Source organism: Anguilla anguilla, chromosome 7, assembly GCF_013347855.1.
Source record: "Anguilla anguilla isolate fAngAng1 chromosome 7, fAngAng1.pri, whole genome shotgun sequence".
Classification (NCBI taxonomy): domain Eukaryota; kingdom Metazoa; phylum Chordata; class Actinopteri; order Anguilliformes; family Anguillidae; genus Anguilla; species Anguilla anguilla.
The window spans coordinates 46083616-46102338 of NC_049207.1; the positions used below are offsets into that span (position 1 = coordinate 46083616).

Here is an 18723-nt window from a genome sequence, read left to right on the forward strand (position 1 = left end):
TATCTGAAAAGCATGTGGCCAATAGAAGAGGAGGAAATATGGATGGCTTGGCTACTACAGTGGTTCATCTTCAGTTTGGTTAGTGATGAAGAGATCAGGTCATATTAGTGGCTAACCTAACGCCAACCAAGTGGCTGGTCAGAGTTTGGTAAGGTTGGTAGCTGCCATTAGCTAACTAAATTCAGTTATGATTGGTAAAGTTAGCTGGCTGGCCACGATGGCCTGGGAATCTGCTGTGGGTCTTGTATTTAACAAAGTAATAACTTTAGACTGGAGAATAAAATTCCAATCCACTTTTCTCTGCTCATATGGGCTAGCTAGCTATCCATAGCTAGGTAATAGGGGTGAGTCCACAACTCAGAAAATCTACTACTATACTGTAAGTTATTTTTTATTGTAAACACAGGAGAAAGGAAAGAAATCCTGCATAGTATGCCTTTAAAAGGTTATAGCATCGACACACAATAAGGTCAAATAAATCAGAATTACTCCAATTTCAGTGGATGGGGTTTGGGACCAAATCTGCTGCCCTGTCAGTAGGTCTCAGTTTCATTTTCTTAGTATCACTTATTTCATGGGCATCAGCAGGATTAAAATAGATAAAGAACTGGATCTGCACAACCTTTGCCTAGTGAATATAAAGTTTTTTTTAAAAAAGATTCTTTACCTCTGCTTCTCCCCAGTCTGGTCCGGTCTGGTCCAATTTGGTTTGTGTGGGTCCTCATGCGCACACACCAGCTGGTCCTACTGTGGCTATTTAAACCAGTTTGATTGGATCAGACCCACCAACCGGAGCACAGCCTGCTCTGTTCATTCAAAACCCTGCTGTAACTGGGTACTCATAGCAAAGCCCACTCAGGAACGGACAGTCATTTCCTTTATTAGAATCACTCGAGGAACAACCCTTAAGAGTGTGTACTGGAACGCCGCTACAATTCTACATGCCAAATATACAGTCCTATACATAAAAGTGCAATATCACCATGGATTAACTCTACCGTTTATTAATTATTCATGTCACTTTCCCACAGAAATATCCCATAATGTCATCTGCAGACTGCGCTTGGTCGTAGCGGGGGGTTTTGAAACTAACCACAATGGTACAGTTATAAAAAAATAAAAAAAGAAGAAAAAAATAACATTTTCAAAGGCACTTTTTCACATGTACATCCTACAGATATACAGTGACACAATAAAAGGTAACAGTGGACAGGCAAAGGAACAGCTACCGCTACCGCAAGCGATTGCCTGAAGACAACATGGGACCTTCAACAGACCTACATCCCACTGACTAGATCAGTACAGAGCTTTAAACTGCAACGTCCGACTTGGATAGCATCCCAAATTTATCTGTTAAACAAAAGGGGAAAAAGTTAGGAACCAGAATTACAAATTGGTAATATATACAAGATGCAAGATTGACACTTTTCTTAAATTATTTTTTTTTTAGAAAGAGGTAGCGAAAGAGCGAGTGAGAAATTGCTTATTGCAAACTCGATCAGGTTACATTTCCAACGCCCTTCCTCCACAACCTCTCTCCTGTTACCAACAAAGCTGACAGGAACGCAGGGGCACTCCTGAATGACTTATGATCGACTCACATGATCGCAAAGCATTCTCCCGAGCCTTTGCTGGTTACCCAAAGTACAGCCATCACACACAAGCATTACATCATACAGCGTGAGCCACCAACCCCCACTCCACACACAACCGAAGGCTAGCGCCCATAAATCATTCATCCTTCTTTTTAGTGCTGTACTGCCCAATGGGGTTACATTTATGGATGAAAAAAGACTGAGTAGATTTTCTGTGGTAAGGAGTCAATTGGCAACAAAAAGAAAGATGGAGAAACACACACACTGCTGATAATAACAGTCTGAGAGGAGTCCATGGCTACCGGGCTCTACGCCACAGCTGGCGAAGAAGCCGCGGAATGTTCTGTTAGGCAGGTCGTCTCTACAGGAACACCAACATTTGGAACCTGGAGAGGTTCTAATTTAAGCTTTAAAGGGAGGTGGGGACAGGGGGGCGTGGTTCAGGGGAATTTGGTATTGTACAGTATACTGATAAAGCTCTCTCCATATTGGCTGAACTGGGACTGCTCAATCAGTGTTATTTCTGCTTGGAGAGAGACAGGGTTGTGACTGGCAGTACTGGTGTCTTTGACCAGGGCCAAAGAGCACCTCTATTCTAAAAAACCGCTGAAGTGCATACATATGCACATTCAGTGTCTGAAAACGTATCCTAGGTACAGCACACTGTGCAAAGGGAACCCCCACCCCCCCACCCCCACGCACACACACAAACTCTCACACACACACCAATCCAAGAATCATCAAAATATTTCAAGGAATAAACAAGCTCTCCTAGTGGTTACAATCTGAGTCCATTTAGTTGCAGACTGTTGAAACTAGTCTGCTAATCTTGCAGAAAAAAACCTAATAATAAAAATAACAAAAAAATGTCCCCATTTTTAACTGATAATAAAAACAGGAACATGTGCTGTCCATTTTGGCAGAACTTTTGTTACATGTAAATAAGCAAGTTTGTCACCTCATCCTATTTGGCCAAGTGCACTGAAAACTCAAACAAGAACTATATGTCCCCGCTCTTTCGAACTCTAAACTGACTCAAAGTTGACCCTTATCCATTTCCAGATTCTTCAAGCAGTATTCGAGAATATAGCAGCTTTCTAAAGTGGTCATTTCGAGTCCCTCAGTGAGTAAAAGCTTATATTCATATGACAATAAGGCCAAAGATCACTTAACTATGCATACTTAATTCACTGAAGGGAAAACTCCGCTATCAGCTGTTACTGATAAAAGCAACAAACTACATTCTCCACAATTGTTCTAAGGGGTAAACTAACGACAAAAAGCTCCTTATTAATTCCTTGCAGACCTCCATTCGCTGTACCCAAACATTCACAGGAAGTCCTTGTGATTTCTGTTGCTTATATATCAAGAAGAAAAACTCTTTACAATGTAACAGTGTCGCACATTTAAACGGTTAAATTTATGCTATTTACGCTATATCGGTGGCTCCATGCCTGCGTTTTTTTTTTTTTTTGAGTTAATATATGCTATTTGCTTTCTGCATGGGAATCCCGTACTGTAACAAGGCTATAAGAACACTCATATGGTAATCTCTTGGTTTCAATATGTATGCCTATAACTGCAGAGACAGTTTAACTTCTAGACATTGAAAGAATTCACACCCATCTTACATCAACACATTAACAATCATTACTAACTTTAATACCCCATCTTCCCCCCTACCCCCTCCCCGACCACCCCACCGCCCCCACCCATGTAACGTATTCTTGACCTTCCATTTCATAAACATTGATAATATGTTGCTATGTAAACCCACTCTTGTTTATAGTCTCATTCACGTGTCCCGTGTGCCCAGAAGGGGGCGCTGTCTGGCCGGAGTTCACATTGTGCAGGACTTGTCCAGGGGGTCTTGGGGTGGGGGTGCGGGTGGCTGGATGGGGCTGGTTTTGGGCAGGACCAGTGGTTTGGGGCGCAGGGCTGGGGGTCTGAGCTGCACCCCCATGCGAGGGGCCAGCAGGGGCTTGAAGGTGCTCATGCTGTCGGGGGAAGGGGTGTTGGAGTTGGTGTTGCCGCGGCGACGGGCAGGCTGTTCAGAGGCCCGTAGCAGGAGGCTGTGGAGGGGGCTGGACGGTGCCACGGCGTTCTTCTGAGGCTCCAGGGTGTCCAGCACCACGTCTGGCGCGTGATTGGCTGAGCTCTGCCTCTCCAGCTCACGTAGCTCGTTCAGGGCCGTGTTCATGGTCTCCTCTATGTCCTAGAGGGAGAGAGAGAGAGAGAGAGCGAGAGAGAGAGAGAAGTAAGTGACGTGCGTGTACACACGCACACGCACACATGCACAAACTATATGATCCATTATTAGTTTATTAATGGGCCTCAGAATCTCTACCATTTTGTTGTTAAAATGGGGAGAGGGGTGGGGGTTCATTTAACAAAAAAAGAAAACCACAACTGGTTCAGTTCTGCCGCCTGACATCACTTCCTGTCTGAAAGCGCCCCCGAGGCCCCTGGGGCCCTGGCGTCCGTGCTGACCTGTGCGATGGCCTCGGGGTCGAGGGGCTTGCCGTGCGGCAGGGTGAATCCGGCGTGCTGCCCGGAGGAGGTGGAGCGGCGCAGGGGGGGGCTGTCGGTCTTGCGCAGCGACTCGTGGCGGCTGACGTTGGCGACGCCGCCGTGGCCGGCGCGGCGGGTTCGCTCGGGGCTGTCCAGGGCCGCGTGGCCCCGCCCGCGCAGCAGGTCCCGCGGGCTGTAGTGACCGCCCACGGGGGAACCCGCCGTCTCCATGGCGATGGGGCCGTGGGAGGAGGGGAGCGGCGCGCAGTGCCCGTCGCTGGGGCGACCGGGGGGCCGGCGCGATGGAGGGTCGGTCCTCTTCCTGTGTCTGCTAGAGGGGCGAGAGAGCATTTGTAGCAGTCATCCTGACCTATGACCTCTCACAGCACTCCTCATTCACAGTGCACCTTGGTCACAGTGAATATCACTCACAGTGTACCTCAGTCATAGTACACCCCAGTCAGTGAAAATACTTCCCAGTATACCTCAGTCCCAGGGAATATCAGTCACAGTATGCTTTAGTAACAGGCCACTTCAGTCCAGTGCACTGAAGTCATAATGCACTTCAATCACTAGGCACTTCATAGGACACTTCAATTCTCATTGGTGCAACCTCTGGACCTAAAAGTACACTGAATTAAAGCTAAATCCTTTAAATGTTTTTACTGTTCAGAACCAAAATCAATTCACCACCAAACACTTTTCATTTTTATTCATTTATCTAGAAAGCCCATCACACGAAAAGACCCACCCCATCAGTATGACTTCCTCTCATTTTGTAAAGGAGAGTATTTTACACCAAAGCCATTTTACTCGCCGAGTCCACTCCGGAAAATGCCACAGTAAAGACCATTGTGTTTTCAACAGGCCCTGCGTGTTTACCACAATCTCAGACTTTCAGGTCAAGGCGGACTCTCAGGCTTAATTCAATCTCATCACGGCTGAGTACAGCATGCTACCGTAATGGCCCAGACGCTAAAGGGAACGTGAATGTTAGGCCAACAAAAGAAAAGAGCCACAATAGACACATTCTTATTCACCAGACACAGCTCTGTCAAAATGGAGGATACTGCGGGCCTGTTTTTCAAACAGTTTAGGGAACAAAGCCGGCAGACAGGCATTCTGAAAAACCAACAGAACCAAGAGATGCCTGTCTCTTGTCAGTTCCAGTACCGTCTGAAGACCTACTGCTTCTAAATCTTTTTGCAGTAGCACACGCCAAATCACACACTTTCTTCCCATCTAGCATCAAAGGAAAAGGGTAAGCTTTTCATGAGTTCAATCTACCATAATCACCACAAACGTGCAAGCGCTAGTGTGCTTTACAAGCAGGAATGAGAATTTGAATATATGCATGAATTATAATTTACGAGCATGGGTGAGGAATTCTATCCACACAGTGATAAGTTTCATGCTTCAATTACCGAAGAAATACAAATTCTCACCTCATTTAACCGTTTCTGGGAAATGTGCCTCTAACGCATGAGAGACTGCACCCAGCAGAAATGGCTCATTCTCTTACACTGAGGGCGACCAAAGTGTTAAATAAGCTGCAGTACACTCCGCAAGCAACAGAGGGTGCACTATCCCCAGGGCTGCGTACGAGTTGGAAAAATTTACCAGGAAAACCAGCTCGCTCCTGTTTCATGTTTGAGGCGTTTCCCCACCCAGTACCAAAGATCAAGCTCATTAGAAAACAAAGGGGTTGCAATACCCAAAATAATAATAACAACAAATGATCAGAGAAAGAAAATGAGAGCAGGCAGAGATGAAGACAGACAGGAGACAGACAGAAAGACAAATAGGGGGTGACAGGTAACCCTGGGTGTAGGTAGGGAGAGGGTGCGATTACTCACATCCAGATATTCATGCAACTCAGGGTACAGACACACGACTCGTTCTCTCATTTGAAAACTTGTGTTGTTTCACCCCAACTGCATGGATTCTGCGGAAGTTCAGTGATTACGTGCTGACTTTACACTCTGTAGCCTTTTCGTGTGTGGCCTGTACCCAGTTTAAAGCAAGCAGAAACAATTCATGATTTCTTCCCTTTTTTTTTTAGAATCTGGGGCTCAGTGCTTCGCTGTGAAAGATCTTCACTTTGTTCTGAAGTGGGTACAGTGCGTTTTACAAGCAGAGGAACATTAAACAAGTGTCTGTGACTGCAGGCGATGTAACACGGATGTTAAAAACAGTGAACACTCGGTAGGATCCTGCAGAGTTTCTGCACAACACAACCAGGCTTTAGAGGTCATTCACTCTGTCATCACAGAGAAGGAAGTGGAGAAGGGAGGGAGGGAGCGAGAGAGAGGGGGAGAGAGAGAGAGAGAAGGGAGGGGGTAACAAAACGAAACACCACTAAACATTGATAAACAGCTTTACAAGCCTAAATACAGCTAAACACAGCTAAATATAGCCAAATACAGCTAATTATCATAAACATAATTAAAAACATTTGAACACCATACACACAGCTAAAAACAGCCAAATACAGATAATTACAGCTAAACTGCCAAACACAGCTAAACACGGACAAATGCAACTAAAACAGACAAACAAGTAAATGCAGCAGCTAAACAAAGGTAACTGAGGCTCTTATAGTGAAGAGTCTTCTACATGCCCTCTACTGTCTTCCTTTCCGTCCCCTCTGATCGGCCCTCCCGGTTCAGTTTCTGTGGCACCGCTTCTCAATTTGTCACCCGAGCAGGGAGGCGGCCTGTCACCAAACAGACTCACCCAGGGACTCTCCCCCAAAACTGCTGGCGTAGCGCAATTCTGCTCCACAAGAAGAAACATCCCAGCTACGGCAAACAACGGAGGGATCATTCGGGTCTCTGCGAGCCCTGGTCCAACCCCCCCCCCCCCTCCATCTCATCTCCCAGCTGTCCTTATGCAAATCCCCCATTACGGTCTCCTCGACTGTCACTTCCTGCGTGAAATTACCCAGCAGGCCAAACAAAAGGGTCTGCTGTCTGAATATATAATGCGAGAGCGAGCGGCCATGACAAGACTCTGATGTTATGAAATGCTGTCTCAGGAGTTTGGGAACATCTCCCATCGTTTGAATGTGCGAAATAAAATGGCAGGAAGTTGAGATGAAAGTCTGGGACAGTTCTGCGGCGCATCTCGGTAAAATAATTATCTGAAATACTTTAACCCTTCACACGCCAGTAAACTTCCTGCAGCTCACTGACAATTCTGAAAGAAAACATCTGCCCTCACACAATAGTGAGAACTGTACTGAAGCTCTTCCACGTGATTGCATGGTTCGGTTAGTGACGTGTTTTGTTGAAAATTCAAAAGGATCAGCAGGAGCGCTTTGATTTTGGTTGATTTTGGTGTCGTTAACACACACAGTTCTCAGCGAGGGGAGATGGAACCCCACGGTGTCCCAGCAGCGGGATGCGGTTGCCATGGGAGACTGGCATTAGTGCTGGGAGAGTAAGGTGTAGTGTAGGGGTAGGAGTGTGTAGTGTAGGGGAGTAGGGTGTAGTGTAGGGCCAGAGACGGGCGTGTACAGCGGGACAGGCGGCTCTCTCTCTCTCTGGGCGTGTCAGTACCGCCGGACAGGTAGCTCTGTCTCTCTCTCTGGGCGTGTCAGTACCGCGGGACAGGCGGCTCTCTCTCTCTCTCTGGGCGTGTCAGTACCGCGGGACAGGCGGCTCTCTCTCCCTCTCTGGGTGTGTCAGTACCGCGGGACAGGCAGCTCTGTCTCTCTCTCTGGGCGTGTCAGTACCGCGGGACAGGCGGCTCTCTCTCTCTCTCTCTCTGGGCGTGTCAGTACCGCGGGACAGGCAGCTCTCTCTCTCTCTCTCTGGGCGTGTCAGTACCGCGGGACAGGCAGCTCTGTCTCTCTCTCTGGGCGTGTCAGTACCGTGGGACAGGCAGCTCTGTCTCTCTCTCTGGGCGTGTCAGTACCGCGGGACAGGCAGCTCTCTCTATGGTACCTGCTGATGAAGGCCTCGGGGAGCCGGTCGGTAGGGGAGCTCGTGTCCTTCCCAGAGCCCTTCTCCTCGCCGGCCGGCCCGCTGCTCGCCTCGCTGTCGGCCTTCTGGCTCAGCGTGTCTGAGAACGCGTCGTCCCTGCGACAGAACCGGGCGCGGCGTTAAAAACACAGCAGCTCGCTGCTGGAGCTCGCTCACTCAAACATCTGTTCCCACACTCTGGGCTTCACACACTGCTAATACCTACTGCATGTACGAAAACTCAACGAGATGCCAGTAAATTCTCAAAACTCTCTGGCAGACCCCAAAGATTTTTTTTAAAGAAACCTGCGTTACAAATCAAATCCCTAGAATCATACCGAAGAGTAGAATTTAGCTCCGATTAACATCTGATCTGGTTAGAATAGATGTTTCTTTTCAAACACTCAGGAATCTGTAGAGCACTTTTCTGTAGTTAAAACATTAAGATATGTCAATACATCTCCAATACAAATTTGACCTTGGTCTGACCACATGCATGCTTGGTCCAACCCTGGACCGTGTGCCTCTCATAAGAGACTCATTTCTGTCACAGCGATGACCTGGTTAAACCAAGGTTAAATAAAAACAAAACGTCACCTGAAAGCTGACTAGAACACATAGTTCCCATGGGGGCCCTGTTGCAGTGGGGATAACTTACACCGTTGCGCTACAGAGCCATTCCTCTCTGTAATTTTACTCTGGAGAACGCAGGGATGTTTTTGTTGTTACTAAAAGTGAGTTTTGCCTCAAACAAATCACCGGTAACAGCAATTATGGGGACTCCAACACCACAGAGCACAATTCTTTCTCCTACGCCTGACAGCATCTACTTTGCGCTGTGAATTCCCAAATTTCTAAGTCCATTTAGATGAGAAAATTCATACCAGCCAGCCACTATGCCACAAATTATTGATGCAAACACCAGTTGGATGGTGGGACTCAGAAGAGCACGTGGTTTGACTCAACCCAGCCGCTGAGAACAATTTAATTCCCTTCTTAATGGGCTACCAGATAAAATCAATTAAGCCGGAACCATCACCAAGGAAAGATCATGTGGTTGATGGGTTGCTGGAGAACAGGGGAATACGATAGATGGGTTTGTTAAAGACTCATGAGAGCCACACGCACACGCCTCATGAGCAAACACCAACTTAGAGGGCCATTACCGGAACCCCTGTGATGTCACAATCGCTCTTAATCTACACCAATCAGGATTAGAATGGTTCAGGAGAAGGGAACAGCTCAAGCTTTTTGGATTTGGATCATGTTTTATTCACGAGTCCTTCCTGCACTGTTTTAACCCAGTAAATGCATGCCATTATTAATATGAATATTTCATACATCTCTGTAAAAGTATATACTTTTAACCCTATCCCTTTCACAATTTGGAATGCCCAATCATACCTTTATGCATGTCACATAGCTGCAACGTTCTCTGACAAACCTGAAGAGTGCACATATCCTCAAAGGACATGTTGCCACAGCTATACTTATTTAGTTACTTATCGGTTAGCATAGCCAAGTAACTACTAGGTCTAGTATGCATTTGCATTACATTACTGCTTCTGTTAATATCATATTACTGCATTATTCAAGCTTTATCATCATGTTATTAGCACGTTATTACCGCTTTATTGGTGCCCTATTAATGCAATCGCACACTCACACGTCCTGCACCACGATGTACTGATGTGGCACCAGGCCGTCGACGCCGTTGTGCCGCCCCTCCCACCAGTCCTCCGACGCCCGCTGGTACAGGAGCAGCGACGCCCCCTTCTTGAAGGACAGCTCGCGGGCGGAGCGGCCCACGTAGTCGAATTTGGCGATGGCCTCGATGGGCTCGCCCTCTGCAAGGAGAACGGAGAGCAGACTGAGTGAGAGAGGAAGGGAAAGCGTGTGTGTGCATACATGTATATGCATCTGTGTGTGTGCATGTGCACTGTGTGTGCGCACTGTGGCCCTCCATGGTCCAACCTGCAGACACTATGGTCCCTCCATGATATCACAGCACAAAATAAGCATGTGTGAGTATATACCCACACACACGTACAGTAAGTGACATCAGAGCCCAGATCAGGTGTGTAGAATGCAGTGGGGGGATGAGATCTCAGGCAGATCCGACCTGCAGTGATCATTCTGCAGCTGACCTGCACAGCACTCACGCACGTCATACTCAACGCTTCCACACTCATGCATGCAGAGCAGGAACAGGAACCTGGGCACGTAGCAGAGCCCAGATCAATAATGTGTGTGTGTCTGCGTGTATGTGTCTGCGTGTGTGTGTGTGTGCATACTTGCATGCATGTGTGTGTGTGTGCATGCACGTGTCTGTGTGGGTGTGCATGTGTGCTTATATGCACATGCGATTGTGTGCATGCTTACACGCGTGTGTGTGCGCACATTTACATGCATGTGATTGCCTGTGTGCATGCAAAATCAGACGACGTGATTCTAAGCCGATTCCCAGTTTTCTCTGATCGATTGTTCTCTGTAGCTGTGAGGGTGCATACTAAGCCATACGGCGGTTGAAAGGTTGTGGTGGGGTGGGGGGGGGGGCTTCTTGGGAAAATTAACGACCTGGTTCCAGGGTATGGAGGACAACAACCGGGTTCATTCCATTATACAAAGAACAGACACTTCATGTGAAATTGCTGGTGCGCTACACACTGAAAAATCAATATGCTAGAGAGTTCACCTTTGACACTTTCACATGAAACCCAGATGAAGGAACATCAATGTATTGACAAGGTAGAGAAAAGAGGTTTGGAAAAAGGATAATTTGTCACCTGTGACAGTTGTGTTATGCAACAAGGATCTGACATGCACGCGATCAGTTGAGAAACACACTCGAGATTAATCCTTTTAAATATGACATTCATATTTGATGAAATTCTCTGTATGCACAGAGACTCTTCTGACATTTTTCCATAAGCTGTAATAAGCCGTTATGCCATGCTTTTGACAGTCTTGATGTAGGTTTTCAGAACAAAACAATAGTAAACGAGTTAGTGACTGAATTGATTTCCAAAATGGAACTAATAAATATCATCACTGTTTTGTTTCTTAGGAACGAAGGCATGGTGCAGATTTCAATGACTTCATTTGTTTACTATTGGGACTTAACATAATCAAAGAAGATCAGAGCTTTCATTCCAGAACTCTTGGAGGAAAACACATTATTGAAATTCATCCAACATGATTGAGGAAAATGTCTGGGCATCAGAAGACCTTGAGCTCAGGAGAAGTGGGATTTCTTTGGCGGTTATTGCCATGGAAACAGGCCTTTGTCTGGGTGAGTCCACTGTGCTGACTCAGGTGGGGGCGGAGGGGTGTGGCTGCTCCGCAGCTCACTACAGGTTGGCACCAACCATCGTCTCAGAAGAGGAGGGGGGGTTTCAGACAGCTTTTCAGAGCCCTACAGTCTGGCCCTCCTGTAGCCAGAGAGACTGACGGTGTTTGGCTTGGACCTCCATCACAGACACCCGCCTCTTTAGAGAAAGTCTGCAGGTCCAGATGGAAGTACAGACATTTCATCTATCCTCTCTGAGGGAAGAATATAAACTATACCACCTGCTGAGATCATGTGCAAAGCAGCCTGACGTTTAAAATGCAGGAATGAGAGGATGCAACGGTTTTTTCCCAGGGACACAGGGCAAGGAACCCAGCTAATTCTTTCACCTTCGTAACGTCAAGGTGTAGCGGACGATCAAAAATAAGTGCAAAGCAAACTCGCAGGTTTAACTCCAGTCCTGGAGGGATGCTGAGGTCATAGGTTTATGTGGTTTTTAATTAATCAGTGGCCAAATTAGGCCTTGGAAATGAGCCATGTGACTCCAATCAGTGAATAAATGAAATCACTGAAACTTTGAAACACTCTGAAAATCATTCAGCTTGGGTTATACAGTTAAACTGGGCTACTTAATTCAACAGGGGCACGGTTCTAAAGGGGCGGTTGTTTTCGGTTGGGGGTTTGGTTTAGACAGGGGTTCACTGACAGGCAGACTGTAGCCTGTCAGAGATTTGGTAGATACTGGGGAACCACAGATAGATATGCCCTTGTTTCCTTGGGGACAAGAGTCTGAAGGGACCCACTGCCTGACATGTCTTTCTCCAGAGGCCTTCTGAATGGGGGCTGTCTGCAGAGGGCATGTGTGTGACATGGGAGAGGGGAACCTGCGGAGGTTAGAGGTCGGAGGTCACAGGGTACCTACCTTCCTCACTGGTGTGGGTCTCCATACCCCCTTCCTGATCCACTTCCTCCAGTGCTCCAGGTTCACTGTACGGGCTCTCACTGTGCGGACAGACAGACACTTCAGTGAGACAGACAGACTAGCAAACAAACAGGAGAATTCATTCTGAGACAAGAGAAGCATGTGTATGCGTGTGTGTGTGTGTGTGTGTGTGTGTGTGACCACAGTCAGCAATCCTCACTGACCTGCCCCGCTTTGATCTATTCAGATAAGATCTCAAAATAGTCTCAGACTCTGACAGAGCTCATTAAACACAGCCTGAACTGCTCAGCCCACAGTGCTAATGCCGTCATGACCTGAAGCGTTTACTTGGCATGAGCTCCTCCTGACCTTCAAGCAACACCATTAATGCACGTCAGCAGTGGACGGAAATACAGAAATATAATTATACAAAAATACGCCTCACAAAAAATCTTCCAGTGAGAGATCCTCTTCTAGAGCCAAATTTCTGTACTTCTGAAAGCAGAACCATATTCAGTTGCAGAGTGTTCCTGTGCCGTCCGTGCTGCAGTACTCACAGATTCAGCCAGTGTTCTCTGTGCTTGTCTGTACCGCAGCACTCACACTGACAGCAACTGACAGGAAGGGGAGAATCTCAGAGGCGCCACAGGCGTGAGCATCAACACAAAGTCCTGTGGCTCCCAGCCCGGGTTCCTGACAGACACTTCCTGTGTGTGTCTGCAGGTGTAATTACAGACCAGTCACTCAGCTCCCCTGTATTTATAAACGGAGGGGCCGCAGACGTGCGCCTTCCAAGCACTGCAGTCTTCCTTCGTACTCAGCACTGAAGACTAACAGCAGCTACTGGTGCTGCAGCATTGCAATCTGCGTGTTCAATGTTCACAGTGCATTACTTCACGCCCTTCATGGGCATCCTTTTACTCAGCCAATGCAAGCAGGACAATGGCACACACTTGTTGACTGTGGCCAAATGAAAAACTAACCTTTTTGGAAAGACATGTAAAAAAAAACAATTGTGCAGAACTTAACGGGCTGAGGTTCTACCGATTTTTGTTTTCGCCGCAAAGCACTAGGGTCAGGGACCCCAGCAGACTCCGCGGCCCTAGGCTCTCACCAGTAGTCCCCCCCGGCCATGCACTTCTCGTAGACGGGCCCGTCCAGCTCCTTGGCGTCGGGGAAGATGGTCTCGTGGTGGACGATGATGGTTTTGACGATCTCGTTTACGTGCGCCTGGCAGGACACCTGGTCCTGGATGTCGGGCGTGGGCATGAGGGTGGGCCCGAAGCAGATGGCCAGGTTATAGGGGTCCATCATGTTCTCATCGCTGTACTGGGACAGGCTGTTGGGAGGGGGCGGGCACAGAGAAATATATTTACAGAGTAATAAATGCTAAAGAACATAGAACGTGAGAAGAGGTTAGCCCCCCCACTCTAACGGTTATTTAATTTCTATGGTGGCAATTAAATTAAATCACACAGGTGCGGCATTTGGTCTGGCGAGCCAACGGTCCTTTTACACACGGGCGGTGATGAACGGAGTGATTTAATAACCCTGCACCTCCCGTTCACGCACACAATAAAACCGCTCCTCCCACTTCATTATACGAACGCCAAATAAGTACCGACAGGTTTTCTGTACGAGGAAATTAAAAAGGTGTAAGTCATTCCAGCTGTCTACGCTTTCTTCACACATTTAATAACATGCCATTTTTCCTCTGTGTGTGTTTGTGTGTGTGTGTGCGTGAGAGAGAGCGAGCAAGAGAGAGAGAGTGTGTGTCAGCGAAAGAGACAAAGGAATATTAATTCTCCATACTCCACAGGACTCTGCTTGTGAGTCTGTGACACGGTTGTTCCAACTCATCAGAGTTAATTAGCATTCACCAGCCCCCCCCAGCCCCCCCACCACGCGTCACATACAGTATTAGATTAGATGGAAAGATGAGGCCTGTGTGGCTGTATGAGCGTGTGCGATGTTTTGTGGGAGGGTCATTGTACACTGTGGGTGTGGCTTATGTGGGCATGCCTGCAGTGGGCGGGGCTTACTGGTTGAGGAAGGCGAAGAGGTAGCGCATGACGATGAGGACGGATCGCGGCACGGCGGTCAGCAGGATCTTACGGATGTACAGCGCCCTCTCGTACTGATTATCTATTCCTGAGAGAGAGAGAGAGAGAGAGAGGCAGAGAGAGAGAGAGAGAGACAGAGAGAGAGAGAGAGACATGTTTAATTTCTTCAATAGCAGAAAGAAAAAAAAAGCAGACTTGGCTAATTACTGACCTTGCGTATTGTCAAAGATGGAGATATTCCAGCATTGGAATTCTGTGCATATACATAAAAGCACGCTCGCTCACGCTCTCTCTCTCTCTCTCTCTGCCCGTTCATGATTATGCATGAGCATGACTGCGTCGCAGAACGTGACAGGGGTCAGGGCTACACATCTTATCCTGTCGTTAATAATTACGACCTTCATGGTCTGTGTGTGTGTTTGTGTGTGTGTGTGAGTGTGCGCGCATTCTACTGTCATTGATAATTATGACCTTGATGCGTGTGCGCACACTCTGAAATGCTACGGGCACGCTGTCTTGCAGGGCTGAGCATTTCATGGCAGTTCTCCACCTGAACCAGAACCTCTTTCCAGAGCTCGGTCTAAAGATATAACACAACAGATATTAATTTACTGCCTTGGTGGTATCACACCCAAGTTATTGTATGAATTTACAGTGTTAGTGCCACAGTTCTGTTTTGGAATGGTTAACCTGTCAGGCGGAAGTAGTTTAATGGTGTTGCTACACTACACACACCCCGAAAAACACGCCTCTTACACAGCAGGCACAGCAACACACTGATGCCACGCGCACGTGCGTCACATGACCCGCGCTGAGGTTCTTGGGAGAATAAACAAGACACATGACCTCACTAGGGAGTAACAGATTTATTTTAACAGAAATTGGTGTTACTTGCATTGCAAACACCTCTACAAGCGTGCAGGATGTGAGAGAGGCAAGCTCACGTGAGAAAAGATGGGAGAATTTTACCAGAGAAAGCTCTCTTCAGAAATCTAGAAGACTACGAACTCCTGGCAGACTGTATCACTCATTACATTAGCCTTTACTGTTTTAATGCGTTTTGTCTAGAGGGTCAGTGCTAACAACTTCCAAAATCCCTGCTCTTGGCATACACTAAAATGTTGCAATTATAAAATAAAAGTGAGCAATTCACTTCCTGACATGAATCACAGAAATTTACCAGAAACCTCTATCCCTTCACACTTCCAATTCAAAGAACATAAAACCAAGTTTTTCCTACTTTTTCCCCAAACGTTCAACTTTTCTTTTTCTACACGAGTATTATCAGGTAAAAACTGACAGACAAACAGTTTTGCTCTCATCCTTTTCTGTACTGTGCAGTAAAATATCTAAAACGTCACAGACGAATGCGAGCTCAAAATAGTTCTGTCACAATCAAACAAGCCGTCGTATCCAGGCGGCAGTACAGGAACGAAGCAGCTAGGGTACGTTTTTGATCCATTTCGTCTTGCATAAGCACCTGCCTGGGATCTTCATAAAAACTGCCATCCTGAGGACTTCAAACACTTCCTATAAAAAGCATATACATAGATATTTTTGTTTCTTTTCCTTGTCTTATGAGCGAGAGAAACAAAGCAGAAGCTAATAAAACTATAAAGAGCCCATCCAAAAGTGTCTGCAGGGCCTCGTGTAGCTTGGAAGCTACGTTAAAGAAAAGCTGCCATGTAGTTGTGTAGCCAAGACTGAGGGTGAGAAGGAAATACGCCAAAAGAGTGAGAGGGAGAGCAGCAGAGAGACAGAAGAGGTGAGAAAAGGGGAGTACAGGAGAGAAAAAGAACACTGCTGGTATATGAGACCTGCACTCAGGGTGCTGGTATATGAGACCTGCACTCAGGGTGCTGGTATATGAGACCTGCACTCAGGGTGCTGGTATATGAGACCTGCACTCAGGGTGCTGGTATATGAGACCTGCACTCAGGGTGCTGGTATATGAGGCCTATCCTCACAGAGCTGGTATATGAAGCCTGCACTCACAGAGCTGGTATATGAAGCCTGCACTCACAGTGCTGGTATATGAAGCCTGCACTCACAGTGCTGGTATATGAGACTTGCACTCACAGTGCTGGTATATGAGGCCTATCCTCACAGTGCTGGTATATGAGTCCTGTACTCACAGTGCTGGTATTTGAGATCTGCACTCACAGTGCTGGTATATGAGTCCTGTACTCACAGTGCTGGTATTTGAGATCTGCACTCACAGTGCTGGTATATGAGTCCTGTACTCACAGTGCTGGTATTTGAGTCAATGAATGAAAACAGCAGGGAATCCCCAGGCCATGACAACTGCACTGAGTCACATACATAACAAGCACCCCCCCCCCACCCCCATCACCAACACTACATGGACTGAGTCACAGCATTCCACAGAGCCTTCTACTCTCTTTCAGGGGAAAAACTTATGCTGTCATATCCGCCACTGCTGCAACAGACCCATGCTGCCAGGTGACTTACTGATACAGGAAAGCAAGTCATTTAAATACTCACTGATACAGGAAATGAGGTCGTTAAATCTTTCCTTGGGAAAGAGGGAATTCTCCAGCCCCCGGAAGTAGAGTTTGAGAACCCCGGCGACTGAGTTGATGTCGTGGTTGTTCTCCTCGTCGGTCAGTGGATCGTTTCCTGGGAAATGATGAGGATTATAATGACTAAAATGTTTAAGCATTATTTCAGGCTTTAATACGATTTTAGTCTAATGTTAATACTTTACTTCAGTTGACGTCTAGGACGTGACCATGACGCTCACCTCTCTCAAATGAGTTTTTGATATCGTTGACTTCAACCTGAGACCCTGACACACGGAAAATCCCCTGGTGCTGCAGACCTGCACAAAGAGGGGGGTGGGCACAAAAAAGGGGGGGGGGGGGGAAGACAGACAGACAGACAGAGACAGAGATGGGGGAAGAGGGGAGAGCGAGGGAGAGAGGGAAATAAGAGAAGAATGAAATGTCCCCACATCTGATTTGGCATTTGAAAAGCAGAAGGTCAGCATATGGGGCTAAACTAAATTAGCTAAATGGAGACTGCTGCCTTCTGAGTTCTTTTCACAGATTTTTTTTCTTAAAGGATCTGATGTCCGGGAGAGCAGCCAACATCTGGAAACTAAAAAGATTATCCTTAGCACAGACTCCATCGGACAGCTCTAGCATATCGGTATTCTCAACATCGTTACTATGGATCCCAGTCAATCATAACGCTTCACATTCAAGAAGGCAAACGGCCCCACCCACAATTTATCACCATAGAAACTGCTGCAGTCAAACAGGCAGTACTGAATGCATGAAGGAGGGCAGATTCTCCCTGGTTCTCTGAACGGGGTCCAGATTTCCCCCCCAAATACTTTTCTGACAGCAACAGCCAGCGTCCCAGGAACTCCCATACAGATCCACCAGGGGCAGGTATGAAACAGCGACTCACCATAGAGGTTTATGAAACGAATGCAGCTTTCAACCACACGAGGGATAGCATGTCCAGGGTCCTTTTAAAAGGGAAACACAAATTAGGATAGAATTTAAAACAATGTTGCCTCATGACACATTTCATACAGCACTACGTTTGCTTAGGAATGAGTTATGATGAGAGGATGGCATATTAATCATATAATCTACATAATTACAGATTCTTCAAGGAAGCTTTCGTCAACAGACTTCCCATAGGGCGTGAAGAATTCTTTTGAAAGTATACTTATAAAAAAGGGCATTCAAATACTACTGAATAAAATAATGAAAGCTAATGAAGTTGTTTATTTCTCAGTTGTTCAATTAAAATGTATTTTTTGACTTCTGGGAGGCATCAAAAGGATGATGCGCTCTCAGTCTTTTGACAGAGCAGGAAGTGCAGTCAGACAGGAAATGCAATAGAGACAGGAAGTATGAGCTGGAGACAGGAAGTGCAGCATAGACACAGGAAGTGCAGCATGGACACAGGAAGTGCACATGCTGGAGACAGGAAAAGCAGGCAGCTGTAATTCTACCTGGTGCCGGATGTGTGAGTTCCGTCGTCCTCTGCTGCAAGTGATAGACAAAAGATACTCATTTAAAAAAAACCTACCTCACTAAAATCACCCGAATTGAAACCACATTCTCAAACCTATAGTGATTTGGCTACAACAAAAAAGCATTTCTGAAAACACAAGCGACGATTCAGTCGCTGTCATTCACACACATCATAAAGTCAAAAAGCCCTGATTCTTTTCCTCGTAAACAAAGGCGGCAGAGGGAGCCGAGGGGCGGCCGGTGCTGACTGGGGATCAGATGACCTTTAGCGTCGCGTGCTAGCAGCCCGAGCTCTGAAGCCCCAGGGAGACGGAATATTCCTACTGAACCACACACCGGGCGATCCGCCATATCAAAGCAGAGAG

General features: G+C 46.9%; 1 protein-coding gene across 2 annotated transcripts in view; it reads right to left on the minus strand.

The window, feature by feature from the left end:
* Positions 1-864: 864 nt before the first annotated feature.
* Positions 865-18723, minus strand: part of LOC118232203 (SLIT-ROBO Rho GTPase-activating protein 1-like) — a 68392-nt gene continuing 50533 nt past the window's right edge. The window contains exons 12-22 of one of the 2 annotated variants that reach the window (XM_035426957.1): positions 18337-18370; positions 17781-17841; positions 17110-17187; positions 16851-16985; positions 14325-14433; positions 13397-13621; positions 12283-12362; positions 9738-9918; positions 8054-8188; positions 4086-4434; positions 865-3810 (exon numbers count right to left, since the gene is read on the minus strand). In XM_035426957.1, the coding sequence (XP_035282848.1) occupies positions 3436-3810; positions 4086-4434; positions 8054-8188; positions 9738-9918; positions 12283-12362; positions 13397-13621; positions 14325-14433; positions 16851-16985; positions 17110-17187; positions 17781-17841; positions 18337-18370 (1762 nt within the window). In that variant the 3' untranslated portion in view covers positions 865-3435. Of the gene's footprint in view, positions 3811-4085; positions 4438-8053; positions 8189-9737; positions 9919-12282; positions 12363-13396; positions 13622-14324; positions 14434-16850; positions 16986-17109; positions 17188-17780; positions 17842-18336; positions 18371-18723 lie in introns of both variants that reach the window. The other variant, XM_035426956.1, reaches the window with a different exon arrangement.